The following is a 17212-nucleotide window of genomic DNA, read 5'->3' on the forward strand; positions in this document are numbered from 1 at the left end:
GACATTACTAACCTCAAATGAACTGCAATGAAACGTGAGCTCATCTTTCGCATTTTCTTCAACAATTTTTGACCTAGCAATCGCAAAGGCTTTGTAAACCTTAGAGCATGATAGTTAACATGACAACGTAACTTTTGAAGGTCTTCATCAAGCTCATTGGTTAACCGGTAATCAAACTTGGTTAATTGCACAACCTGCAATATGTGATCGTGCTAAACACGTCAAACCTCATTTAAAGAAAAATAATAAAAAATAACATAATATATCATAAGAGATGCAATGTATTCACAAAAGGACGCATAAATCCCTTAACAAAAAATAATCAAACAAAATTCACAGTAAATTAAGGAAAGTGAAGGAGAAGTTACCAGAATAATTCAATGTTAAAATAGCCCAAGAGGAGCCCCATGCAAACAGCAGTAAGAAAGCACTAAATCCAGCTTTTAATAAAAAATGAAGATGCCATGTGTCACAAGATACTGAAGATACTGAGGCACCAAAAGATTATACATGGATGGTACAAGCCCGTGGCTCAACAGGATATTTAATAAGAAAACGGAAAAATCAAATCCTCAATTATGTTTTACAATGATCAAACTTTCAATGGTTCGCATAAAATCGTTCTAAAGAATAGGAAGTTTAATAGAGTAGGCTAGAATTAGCAAAAGACGGGCATTGATTTTTATAAGTCTATGAAGCACCGCCTAAGAAGCATTTATCTTGTGGATGCTAGTTGCCAACTCTTTCATGCCGGAAAGCTAGATTTCAATGCATGTAATAGAACAGTACAGATCCAGCTAAGCAACTCATTTCTCTTTAATAATCAAAGTCCCAAGTGAAATATTTATCAATTAAATTGTTAAGCTAAATTGCCCACTTACATTCCTGCGCAACAGTATTGGCAAGACTTGGTCAAGATAATATTCTGGAGTTGATCTTCTAGGAACGCGCATGGTGTATGGAGGTTTCTCCATTGATCTCATTACTTTATCTGGGACCCTTTTAACAACAATAACGTCTTTTCGAAGGGACGAAATGAACCAATTGACATCAAAAATGTTGGCAAAGTCACTGCAAGTAATATTTTTGTTTACAAAATGTATTCCATGCTAATTATAAAATGCTTAGGGTATTCTTATTGAAAATCAAAATGCTTACCTCTCATCTTTCCAGAACGAATGATGATCTAATTGTGGTACAACAAGTGTTGCATTTAGAATACGAGCAACAACAACAGCATCTGTAATCTGAATGAAAAAAAAGGTTAGTACAATGGGATAATTTCATATATGTTTTGCGGACTTAATTGCTAAACACTAAGGAAGAATTCAAAGGATTATATTAAAAAGTGGTTGACGTTAGTTGAAAATTGTTAAAAGCATGAAACTAGTACAACGCCAAGATAATAGAATCAAGGGGGAATTACAATTAACCATCATGGGGTTCGGTATGCATACACAACCCGTGCATCTTGAAAACAAATTTGACCCCATCTATTTTGGACCAAAACACGACATGACAATTAATTGATGGACCGGCCAATTTAATTTGGAGGGAATTAGAAAGTTTCCTAATAAAGAGAGGGCTATTTAGGAAGGTTCTTAATCAAAGGATAATTGTTTAGGAAAATTTTAATTACAATTGAGAGGGAATTATATAGGGCAAGAGATCTAATTTGAATTAAAAATCTAAAAAGGAATTATTTAGGGAAAGAGAGGAGGAATCAAGGGGGAATTGTTTTGGAAAGTTTTAATTATAATAGGGAGGGAGTTATTTAGGGCAAGAGATCTGGTTTGAATTCAAATACGAGAGAGAATTATTTTTAAGGAAAGGGGATGATTCGAGAGGGAATTAGGGGATCCTATTTAAGACTAACAATATAGTGATTTCAGGATTATGATGTTATTTGCTGAATTTAGATTGTTCCTAGAGAATTTGGGCTCTAGCCGGTGGCTACAGATTTGGGAGAGCCGGATATCCCTCTCCAATAGAAGATCCATAATATCTTGTTGTTTTCTTCCATAGATCATCAATCAAAAAGAGTTTTCTCTTATTGTTACTCTTAATTCCTCTAGGAGATTGTGTTTGGGACTACTATAATTAAATTTCAGCCAAAGGAGATAGGTACAAGCAGTTCCTATCAAAGCGTTGCATTTAGAATATGAGCAACAACTACAGCATCTGTAATCTGAATGAATAGGAAGGCTAGTACAATGGGATAATTTCAAATATGTTTTGCAGACTTGATTGCTAAGCATTAATGAAGAATTCAAAGGATTATATTAAGAAGTGGTTGACGCTAGTTGAAAACTGTTAAAAGCACTAATCTATTGCAGAATCATGACTTTCAAAAGTTCTAGTACAACGCCAAGATAATAGAATCGAGGGGGGATTACATTTAACCATCATGGGGTTCAATATGCATACACAACTCGTGCATCTTGAAAACAAATTTGAACCCATCTATTTTGGACCAAAACATGACAATTAACTTATCCTTGCAACATAGCAGGAAAAAAATAGACATTTTTACCCTATATACTCTATGTACCTCCGTCACAACAACCACTCGCCCAATTCACAGCTCTCAAGTTCAAGGACAGCCCCAATAGAGCAACTAGAATCAGAGAATGACATCATGCTTCTACGTGATAAGAATGAGTAGTTGTGAGCGGTATTCTCAGTTCCCTCCGCAAAATTTTCCATCATTTTGGAAAGAAAAGTTCAGTACCACATTGGTGAAAGTAACTGAGGAAAAAATGCATTTTTAAAGTACATGCGAGTTACACCATATATACAGAAAACCACATGGAGTAAATTATAATTGCCTTATAATCAATAGTCAACAAAATTTACTGATTGGTCAAATTTCGATGTCATCAAAAAATGGTGAGAAACAAAAGCCATCAAGTTTAAATGATTAGAATAACTTATTCAGTTATTGTCCCAACAATAATTGTACATATTTACGGATGATTTCAAAAGAATTTATGGTATATCAGTCCGAATAATGTATTCAAATAATCAAAAAATATAGAAAGCAACACTTTTTTGTAAGACAGAGACAGACAGAGACAAGGGAGGAGATCAGAAGGAAGAATAGATTTCTTACCCCTGTTCTTTGTTGATTCAGTCCCCCGCTTGCAGCAATCAGTAAGTAGCCATTAGATTTGTTTTCTGGCACAGGAGCTATATTGAAAAATAGAACAAATAATGCAGTTAACGACATAAATGCAGATAAATGTTCAATCTTTTGATGAGAAGGTAACATTTTAACTTCTGCAGGTATTACCCCGCATCAAAACACAAAATTAATACTTGGCTTATTGTCAAAATATCAAATTGTTATTACTATATTGAATGGAAGTGGGAAAAAAGGCAAGGGTAAATTTATCATGTCCATCTTTAAAGTCTACACTAAAAGTCATTTATTATGACCTTTTTCAGATTTCCGACCAGAACTTCGCCTTTAGATCCTCCATTTCCAGTATGCGCTAAAATAGAGGGTCAGTAAACAGAATAATGTATACTGGCTTACTTCTATCTTTGACCAACTTGCTTATATTTCACAAGACATTCAAAATTAAAGCTGCTTTTGTTGTGAGCGAACAACCCACCCTACGTACTAGGTAGGGTGGGATATATGAATTTTTTTTCTATATTATATTTATTAAGAGTTAAATTCTCAATAAAATCTTTAAAAAAATTATAAAAAAAGGTCAGCCTAAACTATAAAGTTGAAACCAAGGCTTTTAAAACCGGACCGGATCGGCCGGTTCAACCGGTTGAACCGTGAACCGGCTGCCCGGCCGGTTACGGTTCGCCTGAGAACCGTTTTCGCGTCGAACCGGTCTCGGACCGTTCGAACCGCCGGTTAGACCGTTGAACCGGAAAACCGGCTCCGATTTCTCTCATTGACCGGTCCGGTTTTAAAAGCCTTGTTTGAAACCACAGCAACGAAGTGCATAATCTATTGTTCACGCACAGAAATTGGTAAAGCCAGGACCCGAGGTTGAGCATAAATGTTGCAGATGCTGAAAAGAACCCCAACCCAGATGATAATTGGTGATATGTGAGAAAAAAGGGGTTAAATAAACTTTTTCCTTATAATTTGCCACATTTTGTTTTATGGATTTTTATTTGTACTAGCACAGAACTATCGGGAACCTATATCAACAACTACATCAGCATCCAAAAGTTAATAGCTAATTTACAATGAACACTGGTGCACGAACAATCATATTTATGGAGCTTCTTTGTATCCCCAAAAAAACCCCTCATTCTTTTTTTTATTTTAACATTATAATAGATGGTAAAATTTTACAATAAAAAATTTCTTAGATTGATTTTGGTGAAAAAAATAAAAAATTGATCCAATAATTAAAAATATATTAAAAGACGAGATTGTTGACAATGGATGTTATGGACGATGAAAGAATGTTGTTGGCAAAGAAGGGTAGTGGTCAGTCAATAAACAAATATCCATAGTACTTGGTTGGTTGACAAAGGAGAGTGAAGCTCTGCGAACAGTGACAACAATAATTTTATGGAGAAATTTCTACCAGTTGTTTCAAAACAATTTTCACCACAAATTTTTGTGAGTAGCTTTTCAAAAAGCAAGTTAAATATTTTCATCCAAACGCCTATCTATTGTTGGGAATGCAACTTTGAAAAAGGGACTCCAAAAGAGAAAAACATGGATACTAGAAGGAAGATCATGTATAAATTTAATTGAATAACAGTTTTTTTCTGGTAGAAACAGTCAAAGCTTCACTAAAGGTGCCTAAGAAGATATGGCACATGTATATTAAGCTCAAAAAGCAAGACCCTTCTGGAATGACAAAGCCAACGATTTTTTGCTATGACCAAAAAATATTTCTAAAGAGAAACAGTCCAATCTATGGCTAAACTTGTACTGAAAATTTATATCTTAGTTATAAGTACACATTATGGTGATAACTAAGGCCATAATTCAAGTTCTTTTGCATAGCATATAAAAGATGCTCAAGGTTGAGGAAAAAAAAGCAATTCATGGCAATAGAAACTTGCAAATAACACATCAACAGGAAACTTTAAGCATCCTCGACCAGGAAAAGACAATATAAGTAAGACCAAATATGCTGAATAGAAAGGCCAAGTTTGGAGGTAAACTAGATGTTATAAACAAGGAACATGATTAAAACACTTACGTCCAAAATTTGGGCTTCTATCACTACAACCATAGTAGAGTCTCGCAAAGTCTGATTTCCAAATATCAATGTTGTAATGAGTGAAACCCTACAAATAACCTGAAATCAGTGATATCTAGCAGCAATAATATTCAAAAAATAAGGTAATAAACAAATAGCTCATATCAAAATGAAAAATCCGTTCAGACCAGAGAATGCTGCCATGATGAAACATTATTATTTTCTTATTGATGTGGCATACACAAGATAACAAGAGCTATTTAATCTCCATATTTCTAAGAAGCTATTCCATAATTTTAAGGAAATAATCTGAAAATAACTTCTTATATGAAAATTGTTAGGTAGTGAGTTATGAGCCATTAAGTTAGTGTCTTTCTTCTTTATTGTACTTGAACCAAATGATGCCATGTATATTTATAACTCTACATAGTATTGAAAATTTTGCCGAGAAAATGCCTGTCAACAGTAAATTTATATATATAACATTAAACGGGTTGTTTCATCTCCCAGCCCGATTGGAAAGCTTTCTGGAATTTTTTTAAAAAAATCATCTCAAAATTCATCCTCTATATATATATAACATCTTTAGTATAATCAAAACTTTAGCAAAAGTTGATTAAACAAGAAAACTTCTCGAGGTAGATATCTAAAACAATAAATTAAATAATTTTGGATGCTATTACTAAAACTTTGTACATTAATGTCATATACCTCACCGCAATAGGCAGTGACCAATGATCAGAATAATAATATTGGAATAACTAGCATCTCCTTGAGCAAAATTTCGTCAATGAAAAATAAACCTTAGGATCTTATCATTTCTCAAGGCTTTGGAAATTTATTTTTGCATGCCTTGAATTGTAATAGAAGTCATAGCAAAAAAGAGACAAAGGTCGTTTCATGAGCTAACTTATAAATTTCAACACCATAAAGAAACGAATATAAAGCTGAAGGTAAAATGGACTGGTAAACATGATAACAGCTCCTCACAACTCAGAGATTTGCATGACTCCGCTCCAATAGTTCAGCTAAACTCTTTAATGCTGGATGGAGGCAGATTAAGAAAGGTCACTGTTCTTTACGTTTTTCTATTTACCTGAATTTTTTTTATGTATATTGGCCTACGTGAATCTGCCTTTAAGATAGATCTCGCATGGTATTGATCCTCAAGTTACTCTTTGCTTTCTTCAAATGGATAAAGAGATAGTATGCAGCTGCCTGGTTTTTCAAATTTCATGGCTACACAGATTTATTGAAATGACATCTCCAACCTAGTCCCCCCTGCAACCCAAACACACACAAACCCTTATTGATGCAGACAAAGATTTGAGTCATTTTTTCTTTCGTACCTCATGCTAATGCCATTATTTTGTTAGGGTAATTTTAACCTGTCATTTTGTTTGTTAATTGTCTGCTAACAATTTGTTACTTATTTGTTATTTCTTTCATTGTAAATAAGAAACGACGACGACAACAACAACATTATCAAGCTTTTATCCCATTATATAGGGTTGGCTACATGAATCATTTTTTTCCATCGAGTCCTATTAAGAGTCAAATTCTCATTTAAATCTAATAAAGAAAGGTCATTTCTAATATTTTCTAACCGTCTTTTTACGTCTACCTCTACCTTTCTTAACATAGGTCAAATCTAATACATCCACTCTCCTAACCGGGTCATCGGAAGGCCGCCGTTTTATGTGACCAAACCATCTAGAATGACTCTCTCTAATCTTATCTGCAACTGGGGCTACTCCAACCTTAACACGTATATGCTATTTTTATATCCAACCTCTAATAGTAAAGCCACTCATCCACCAGAACATCCTCATCTCTGCAACACTTTACTTAATATTATACTTAATGTAGGCAGGGGGTGGTCAAAACAAATTCTATATTCTTGTCCTTGGGCTGCTTGCTGTTCTCGGTTTGAGTCCTTGGCTATTCACGGGCTGGACTTTGGCTGCTTGGTGTTGAGCTTAAAAATTGGGTTCTACTTGGTGTTAGCTCATTAGTGCTTGAGCTGAAGTTTAGCTCATTAATTGGAGGAATAAATGCACTTCCTAGCTCATAAAATCAAAAAGGTATTCTTCTATTTTAGCTCATTATTGAGGAGTGGACTTGTGTCTCTTCCTTCCCCTTGTCTTCTCGGTTTTCCCCTGGCTATTGTTGTTCCTGTGGCTTCTCCTCTCGTTTTTCCCCTGGCTGTTGTTGTTCCCGTGAAGAAACATGTTGGGGTTCCGCCCCCTTTTTCCCTGGCCTCTTCGGTTTCTGTTGGTTCCGCCCCTTGGTATCCTATATGGAATGAATTTGGCCTAATTTTTGGATGCCTTTTCAGCTGCTGTTTGCTGCTATTTTGAATGTCTTTTGACCTTTCATTTCCATGATTTAATGGGCTTATTTAATGATTATGGTGGCTGTTTGGCTGCCCTCTCAAGTCCTATATATGTGATGTTTGGTGAATAAAAAAGGGGATATAATGTGATTTTTGGAATATAAAAACTAATGGTTTTTCTTGGAATAGCTTGCGAGCTATGTCCTTGAACTTCCTCTCTCCTTCTTCTAGGATAACTTGCGAGTTATGCCTTCTTCATCTCGACTTCTAATCCCCTTCTTCTCTACGCAAGTGACCACCCCACCTATATCCTTCTTCTCGATGAAATGCAACTTTAGAAATTTATGTCGTCAAAGTTTGTAAGCGTCGTTTGTAAGCGTCTTTTATATTATATAAGTTTGTTTTTGTCTAATTTGTCGATTTTGGGGCAATCTTTGTAATTTTCTATTATCTAGGAAGCATAAGTTTTTGCTCGCAAAAATTTGGGAAGGGCTTGCATCAATACTTCTCTTTTAATGGCCAACATTCTGCGCCATAAAGCATTGCAGGTATCACAACCATTTTATAGAATTTTCCCTTAAGTTTGAGTAGTAGTTTTCTATCACACAACAAGCCCGATGCATTCCTCCACTTCAACCAACCAACTTGAATTCTACTAATAATATCCCTATATATTTCACCAACACACTAAAACAAAAGACCCAAGATATCTAAAATGTGTACTCTTATTAATGACTTGATCGCTTAAAGTCACAAACCCCCACTAGATTTACTACTGCTAAATTTATTCTCCATGTATTCGATTTTAAATCTACTCAAACGAAAACCATTAGACTCTAAGGTTGACCTCCATAATTCAAGTTTACCTTCAACTCCCTCTCTAGGATTATCAATAAAAAGCATACACCAAGGAACAATCTTTTGCAAATGTCTAGTGAGAACATCCATGACTAAATCAAAAAGATATGGGCATAAGGCTGGTCCTTAATGTAATCCAATAGAAATAGAAGAATACTTGGTCAAACCACCTTGTATTTGAGCACAAGTAACAGCTCCTGCATACATATCTTTAATAATTTAAATATAAGCATTATTAGCTCCTTTCTTATGTAGAACTCTCCATAGCACTTCTCTTGGAACTTTATCATATGCTTTCTCCAAATAAATAAAAATCATATCCAAATCCTCCTTATTCTCTCTATGCTTTTCCATTAAACCTTTCAATAAATGTATAGCTTCCAAAGAAGACCTACCTGGCATAAATCCAAATTGATTTTGAGAAATTAGTGTCACGCTGCAACCTATGATCCATAACTCTCACCCATAGTTTTAAAGTATGACACATCAATTTAATTCATTTATAATTCGTACAATCTTCTGCATCACCTTTATCTTAAAAATAGAAACAACACACTCATTCTCCACTCATCTGACAATTTTTTAGTCTTTAAAATAATATTAAAAATTTTAGTAAGCAAAGAAATTCCTTTATTAACTAAGCATTTCCATGCCTCTATAGGAATATCATCATATCTAACAACTTTCCACACTTTATTTTCTTTAAAGCTTATTAACTTAGGTTTTACTGATACGCCGATAAAAACAAAAATCAGTATTTTTATTTAAGGTGCTAAAATAACTAAATCAATCGCATTCTCACAATCTTCATTAAAAAGTTTAGCAAAATATCTCATCCACTTTTGTTGAATATCCTTTCCTAATAAAAACATTTTTTGATATTCATGCTTAAAATAATTCATTTGAATTAAATCCTTACTACTCATATATCTTTGTTTATCTAACTTATATATATATATATATATTTCGCTCTTCTTAGTATCTAATCTATTATATAAATCATTAAAAGCTAAAATTTTTGCATCACATCTTGCTTTTTTTGACTTCTAACATGCCTCTTTATATATTTTCCAATTATCATAATTTTTATAACTAAACTATTTTTACAACAAATTTTCTTATTTTTTATTTTTTCTTGCATATTTTGATTCCACCACTAACTATTTTTATTATTATCCATTTTTTTCTTTGATACTCCAAGTGTATTCTTAATATTCCTAGCTATTTTTTCCCACATAACATTAACTTCCTCATACACAGAAAAAATCTTAAAATTTAAAATCTTACTCTCAAAAATATTTTTGTTAATATTCTTTAAATGCCACCATCTAATCCTAAAACAACGATTTAATTTAATTTTTTTATTTTTTGTCCCTTCATCTTAAAGTCCAAAACTAATAAACGATGTTGGGTACATGAAATTTTACTTGGAATAACTTTATAATTTTTGCACTAAACAATTTATTTTTCTCATAAGAAAATAATTAATCTTAGTTTTACTATATACATTCTTATAAGTGATGAGATGTGCATCTCTTTTCTTAACTAAAATATTAACAATTACAAAATAATAAGCTAAAAAATTTTAATATAATCTTATCACCTTCATTAGTCGCTTCAAAGCCATAGCCAACATGAATACTTTTAAAATCATCTACCTCTTTACCAACATATCCATTTAAATCTTCTCTAATAAAAACTTTTCTTCAAAATGTATCTTTTGTATTAATTCATCTAGGTTATTCCAAAATTTTAATTTTGAACATATATCTAAACCTACTTAAGGAGCATAAGCGCTTATAATATTAATAATTGTAGCATCAACAATAATCTTTAAAGCTATAATTTTATCTCCAATTATATTAATTTTTACAATTTTATCATTTAAACTCTTATTTATAATCATGTCTACATCATTTTTAGTACGACTCTTACCAAAATACTATAGTTTAAATCCTAAACTATCAATCTCCTTAGCCTTCTCTCCAACTCATTCAGTTTCCTGAATACATAGAATATTTATCTTCTTATGAATCATAATATTTATTAATTCCATTAATTTGTATATAAGGGAACCTATATTACAAGCTCTTATCCTAATTTTAATTTTATGAATTAGCTTCTTTGCTCACATCCGTCCATGATGTAGGAATCCTAGCCTATTTAACACTGCACCCGAGCGCTGATACAACGGCCCCTTGCACACTTATCATTGTATTCGAGGCATACAAAGCGTCACTTTCAGGGAACACCCTAGTATTAACATAATGTATTAAAGGATTTCTATCATGATTATTCGACAAGTTTTACACTTACTGTCGAGTACCTAACGCAAACCTCCACTTTTCTCATACAAGAGTTGGGACCTGGCAACGACAGTGCTAACATATGTTTTCTCTAAATCAATAAAAATCATATGTAGATTGTCCTTATTCTCTATATACTTATCCATCAAACCTTTCATTGTAAATAAGAGAATGTGGATATATATAAGATAGTTCATGGCATGAATAAAATTCTTACAATGGATGTTAAGCCTTTTCTTCTTCATCTACTTCAAGATTTTGATCCTCAAAGCCCTTCCAGGAGAGACATCATCCTTAGTTCAAACGTAAAACTTCCCTATCTATTTTATTTTCTTTGTACTTCATATTTTGTTGCATACAACATTTCATTTTTTTCCACCTTCGTTATGTTTTCTAATTTTTGGTCGTCACATCACTTAGTTTTCTTTTTCTCAATTGATTCTTTCAAACCTGTAGTAAAACAATATTAAACCTGGTCATTGATGTACATAATATCACTCTAGAAAATAGTGAATCGCTTGTGCAGAACGTGCAAAATGACATGGAAAGATTGAATGAGCCAAAGTTGAGTTAGTTCTCGAGCTAAATATGATCTATTCCAACCATTAAAAAAGCGGACGAGGCGTCCGCATTGAGTCGTGCCTCAAGTCGAGGCGGAAGTCATGCGTATCAAGGCTTACGCCTCGAACCATCCAGCGAAGCCTACGATTTTTTTCGCACGAGGCGTACGCATCAGAGCGTAACGCCTCGAGGCAGTACGAGGCACTGCCTCAAAATTTTTTCTTCGGTATATATGTAAATATGACGCAGCCGATTTGTGCTCGCGTATTCGTGTATAGGATTAGGGCTTACTGTGAGAATTGAAAGGCAAACTGGAGGCGAAACTGTGAGGGAAAGAGACGAAGCCGTGAGTGCAGGAGACAACGCAAGAAACGAAGCAAGCAATAACGATTTAGAAAGCATGAAACAAAGCCGAAGTTATGACTTGTGAGTGCAGGAAACGTTCAGGCCTCGGCTAGGTTGAAAGAGCAGGTGAGCGGTGTTGTGGGCCTTAACTTTGACGTGCAGTAACGAAAGCTTGAATAACTCCTGATTCGGCTTTCTTTCATTCGCCCGCTCAGTACATGCTCGATATTGCTAGGTATCGCTATGTACATGCTCGGTACCGACATGCTCGATACCGCTCAGTACATGCTCGGTACCGCTCAGTACATACTCGGTACCGAGCTAGTACCGCTCAGTACCAAGCAAGTATATGCTCGGTACTAAGCGGTGCATACTATTTAAACCCTCAATTTCATTATGATAAGGACTTTCATGTTGAAAAAGAGATGAAAACTGGTTTGTATGCATGTATGGACATACTCATTTCTGAAGAAGACTACCTCAAAGTGAATGATCAACTTGACGAATTTCATTTGAAGAAGGAAATGTTTGAATTTAGAGCAGCCCATGCATGTTACAAAATACAATCTCCTAGTATGTTTATAATTTGTATATTTATAATTTTAATTTTAATATTTATGTTCAAGTTTTCTACTTCAATCAATATTCATAAAATATTATTCATTTTCATGTAGAGCGTTGGTGGAGTCAGTTTGGAGATGATGTTCCTGAATTGAAAGCTTTTGCAGTTAAAGTTTTTAGCCTAACATGTTCGGCTTCTGCATGCGAGCTTAATTGGAGCATATTCAATCAAATTCATACTAAGAGAAAAAATCGATTGGCGACAAATCGAATGAACAAACTAGTTTATGTTATCTTTAATAAAAAACTGAAAGATAGACATCTCAAATTACAGAAGCAAAGAAGCATTGATAATGAAATTGACCCTTTACTTGTTTATGATTTACAATCTGATGATGAATGGATTACTCCTAACTCCTAAGAATGTTGATGTTTCTAAAGTTGAAGCATAAGGAGAAACTCATGTCAATGAAGACAATGAAGCAACTACTCATATATATAAAAGAAAAATAAAGTGAGATTGGAGCTTCAAAAAAATTCAAAGGTATTCTTAAATATAATAAATTATTTTTTATGTTATTATTATTTCATTCTAGAGCTAATGAAATATTAACTAATATAGGGGATAAAGGAAAAAATATTATAGATGAAGAAGAGTTTGAGAATGACTTTTACATTAATTATGAACATTTTTCTGAAGACAATCAAAGTGATGAGGAGTCTATATTGGGTCTTGATCTTAAATGGATGTTTTACTTTTAAGTGAGTTTATTTTAAATCTTCTTTTCCAGTAATATACTAATATTTCTTAGAACAAATCATCAAATTCACAATTGACATAATATTTTGTTATTTTTTGTCATTATTCATAATTTAAAATTACTTTATTTTTATCATTTTTTAGGCTTACAACTCGATCCGCCTCGAGGCTTACGCCCCGCCTCGCTTAGCCAAAACGCCTCGATTCTCAATTTCGCCTTTTAAAACGTTGATCTATTCACAAGCATTAAGTTAAATTAAGGACCCTAATCCTAGGGAAACAATCACAACAACCAAACTTGGGCAGTTTCTTTTTTATGCAAGCAAAAAATTAGGAAAGCCCCTAATTTTTGCAAGCTAAAGAAACTCTTCCTAGGATAATAAAAAATACATAAAATACTCAAAAATACACCTTTTATAGCATAAAAGGAGGCTTTCAACTTTAAATCGAAATACACATCATAACTTTAACAACTTGAAATGACACTTACAAACTTATATAATAAAAATCTAAAACTGCTTTTTTATCCATCGAGAAGAAGGATATAGGTGGTGTTGAATTTGCAGAGAGAAGAAAGAGGAAGAAGCCCAAGAGGAAATTATGACAAGCTCGCAAGCTTTCCCAAGAAGTAGAGGAAGCTCGCAAGCCTTTCCAAGGAAACCCGCAGGTTTTGACTTCAAAAATTACATCATAACATCCATTTAATCATACAAAACACCTTATATTTATAGGAGAAAAATGGGCAACCAAACAGCCACCATAACCTTTAATTAAATCCATTAAATTATGGGAAAGGGAAGGCTAAAAGACATTCCAGAACAGCACCCGAAAAGTCACAAAAAAAACAGAGAAAAGTAGCCACGAGACAGGCAACAAGGGGAGGAACCGAAGGGGCAGCATAGGGAACCGAAAAAGCAGCCAGGGGTACCAGGCAAGCAGCCCAAGGAACCGGGACAGCAGCCAAGAAAATCGGGACAGCAGCTAGGGAAGGAACGAGCTTTACAAGGGAACGGAACATGCAGCTATGAGAGGGGAGGAACCAGCCACAGGATGGGGGAGCCAGGGAAGAAACCGAAAGGCCAAGGAAAGGGGAAGAGGAGTTAGGTGGGGAAACCTAAGAGCCTTTAGAGAGGAGGGGGGGGATGAACCAATATAAATACATAATTGATGAGCTTAAAAAGTAGTCCTAAAGGCATTAATGAGCTGAATTTAACAGAGGTCATAGAAGCTCATCAAAATCTAAAAACCCAAAATATTTTAACCCCCCTTTGCATACATCAATTCTCCCCTGGTTGAAAGAGCTAATGTCCTGATGATGCTCGAGTATGCTCTAATGGCGTTGCATCTAGCTCTTGAATCATAGCTGCATATTTTTTCTAGATCATCTCACATTCTTGCCTAAACTGGGCTTGCAGAAATTTCTTCCTCTTCTTGAATTTTTCCGAACACAAGTACATTTGATATTAAATTTTATACAACTCGTTTTATAGAGGATTTGTAGAATTGCCTTGTGATGGAATCCCTTCTAAAATTGGAATCTTCACATCCTGAATAGGTGGTTGATTTTTAAATTTGGCAGGGTCAAATTCTCCTTGGGACTCATTCGAATCTTGACATGAGGCTTCCGAAGAATGATTGCATGGACTATCCATTTAGACTCAAAACATATGAAGACTTACAATAACAAAAAACTCAAAAACTCTCATGATACCAAGACTCACACAAACCTAAGATTTGCTAACTTGCTCTGATACCAAATTAAAGCAATAAAAAAATTAGGAAAACCTCTAATTTTTGCAAGCTAAAAAAACTCTTCCTAGGATAATAAGAAAATACATAGAATACTCAAAAATACATCTTTTATAGCATAAAAGGAGGCTTACAACTTTAAATCGAAAGACACATCATAACTTTAACAACTTGAAATGACACTTACAAACTTATATAATAAAAACCTAAAACTACCTTTTTATCCATCGAGAAGAAGGATACAGGTGGCGTCGAACTTGCGGAGAGAAGAAAGAGAAAGAAGCCCAAGACGAATAGATGACAAGCTCGCAAGCTTTCCCAAGAATGAGAGGAAGAAGTGGAACAAGCTCGCAAGCCTTTCCAAGGAAATCCGCAGGTTTTAACTTCAAAAATTACATCATAACATCCATTTATTCATACAAAACACCTTGTATTTATAGGAGAAAAATGGGCAGCCAAATAGCCACCATAACCTCTAATTAAACCCATAAAATTATGGGAAATGGAAGGCCAAAAGACATTCCAGAACAACACCCAAAAAGTCACAAAAAATAGAGAAAAGCAGCCACAAGATAGGCAGCCAGGGGAGGATCCGAAGGGGCAGCACAGGGAACCGAAAAAGTAGCCAAGCGTACCGAGCCAACAGCCCAAGGAACCAGGATAGCAACAAGGAAAATCGGGACAGCAGCCAGGGAAGGGACGGGCTTTACAGGGAAACGGAACAGGCAACTAGGAGAGGCGAGGAACCAGCCACGGGACAGGGGAGCCAGGGAAGAAACTGAAGGGCGAAGGGAAGGGGAAGGGGAGCTAGGTGGGGAAACCTAAGAACCTTTAGAGAGGGGGGGGATGAACCAACATAAATACACAATTAATGAGCTTAAAAAGTAATCCTAAAGACATTAATAAGCTGAATTTAGTAGAGGTCATAGAAGCTCACCAAAAATAAAAAACCCAAAATATTTTGACCCCCCCTTTGCCTACATCACTTCTCTTTAGAACTTCTTTATCTGCATTATTCATAATAAGCTACTAGTTGATCTAACAAGCCTAAACTATTTAAAAAATGACAATCAGTTCTCGAATATTAAACTAAATAAACAGCCCTAATCCTTTGGTAAAATATTCCAAAGCGCACCAATCACGACAACCAAATTTGAGTAGCTTATTTTCTTCTGATCTTCTTTATCTACATCATTATTAAAAGGCTGCTCCTTGATCTAACAAACCTAAACAACAGGAAATTAAAGCTTTACTGCTACTGTCTCCTTCTTCCTCTTCCTGGAATTTAGAAATATCAAATATTTAGTAAATGATATATCCAGAAGTTGCAGAGAATATGTCAATCCTTTTGCAGAAATTTCACCAAATGCTTGACGGTTCATCAAGGATCCAGAACAGACTATAACAATTTACCTACTCAATGGCTTTTAAATAGCAGTGCAGCGGTTCAGAAATCTAAAGACAAGTGATATAATATTTACGACAAAGTTTATAAGCATGGTAATTGAGGAAAGTCTACGCCATCAGGCTGTTGCAATAAGGAAAAAAACAAGGGAGAAAGCATTTGAGTAGAAGAAAAATCATGCTGAAAGTAACCGGGGCTTGGATCATTGTGCCCTCCGTAAAACCTACCCGTCTATACCGCCGGAACTTGGACCATTCGATGTCGGATGCAATATGGCCAGTGAAAAGCGAGATGAGTCCCAGAGCAAAGAGCACCGATCCAAAGATCAAATACCGAGGAGTCACTCTTTTCTGTGAGACACAGCTCTGGCGAATCCACTTTTTAGCCGAAGCCAAGCCTGGGATCGGCGAAGAGAACTTGCTAAGATCCGGGAGGTTTAAGTTCCCCTGAAATTCCACTCCCATAGAGATCAACTGAAGAAGCCCTAGACCCTCCAGGAGAAACTGACAAGCCTCGACATTTCAAGCTCCGGCGAACATCATTAATGTCATCCAGGTAGAGTGCGTGCCTGCTTCCTTTGAAATCGGGCGGTATACACCAATGGCGGACAGAATCGAAAGCTCTTCGCGGGGAAAGACCCTAACTCTCGGGTTCCGTTGGACTTTTCCAGGAATGCGTAGGCCATAGAAGACGAGGTGGAACCATATAGGAGAGCCGGCGTTGCGAGAGTAGAGAAGAAATAGTGAGTGGGCAAGAAAGTACAAGTCCTCATATGTCGAATATCATGAATTTATATGACTTATTCGAAATTAAGAAAAAAAAAAAAGTTCATTCAAATTAGTTCATTAATACCATATTTTTATTTCTCCAGGATTTTCAAAATCTATAAATGTTGCCTGCTCATAATATATATAAAGAGAAAGTTGAATTTCTAATAGGCATAAGTGGCCATGTATCCCTATTAATTAGAAGAAATATGTTCAAAAAAATTTTCAAACAAACATACTCATCTTGTGTTCACATATTGATTATTGATGTATATAGGGGTTGTTTGGTTGGAGGAAAAAGAATTGCAGTGTAAAAGGAAGGCATTAATTTTCACATTTTGATGTTTGGTTGGATATAGTATAAAGTAATGTAAAA

At 34.9% G+C, this 17212-nt stretch overlaps 1 protein-coding gene across 1 annotated transcript in view; it reads right to left on the reverse strand.

Moving 5' to 3' along the window:
- LOC110101103 (O-fucosyltransferase 29) overlaps positions 1 to 16825 on the reverse strand; it is a 33432-nt gene extending 16607 nt beyond the window's left edge. Inside the window, exons 1-6 of the mRNA XM_020828883.2 lie at positions 16297 to 16825; positions 5190 to 5277; positions 3113 to 3189; positions 1159 to 1247; positions 882 to 1071; positions 13 to 194 (exon numbers count right to left, since the gene is read on the reverse strand). Of these exons, the coding sequence (XP_020684542.1) occupies positions 13 to 194; positions 882 to 1071; positions 1159 to 1247; positions 3113 to 3189; positions 5190 to 5277; positions 16297 to 16533 (863 nt within the window). The 5' untranslated portion in view covers positions 16534 to 16825. The remainder of the gene's footprint in view (positions 1 to 12; positions 195 to 881; positions 1072 to 1158; positions 1248 to 3112; positions 3190 to 5189; positions 5278 to 16296) is intronic.
- Between the last annotated feature and the right edge of the window lie 387 nt (positions 16826 to 17212).

Source organism: Dendrobium catenatum, unplaced genomic scaffold (assembly GCF_001605985.2).
Source record: "Dendrobium catenatum unplaced genomic scaffold, ASM160598v2 fragScaff_scaffold_621, whole genome shotgun sequence".
Classification (NCBI taxonomy): domain Eukaryota; kingdom Viridiplantae; phylum Streptophyta; class Magnoliopsida; order Asparagales; family Orchidaceae; genus Dendrobium; species Dendrobium catenatum.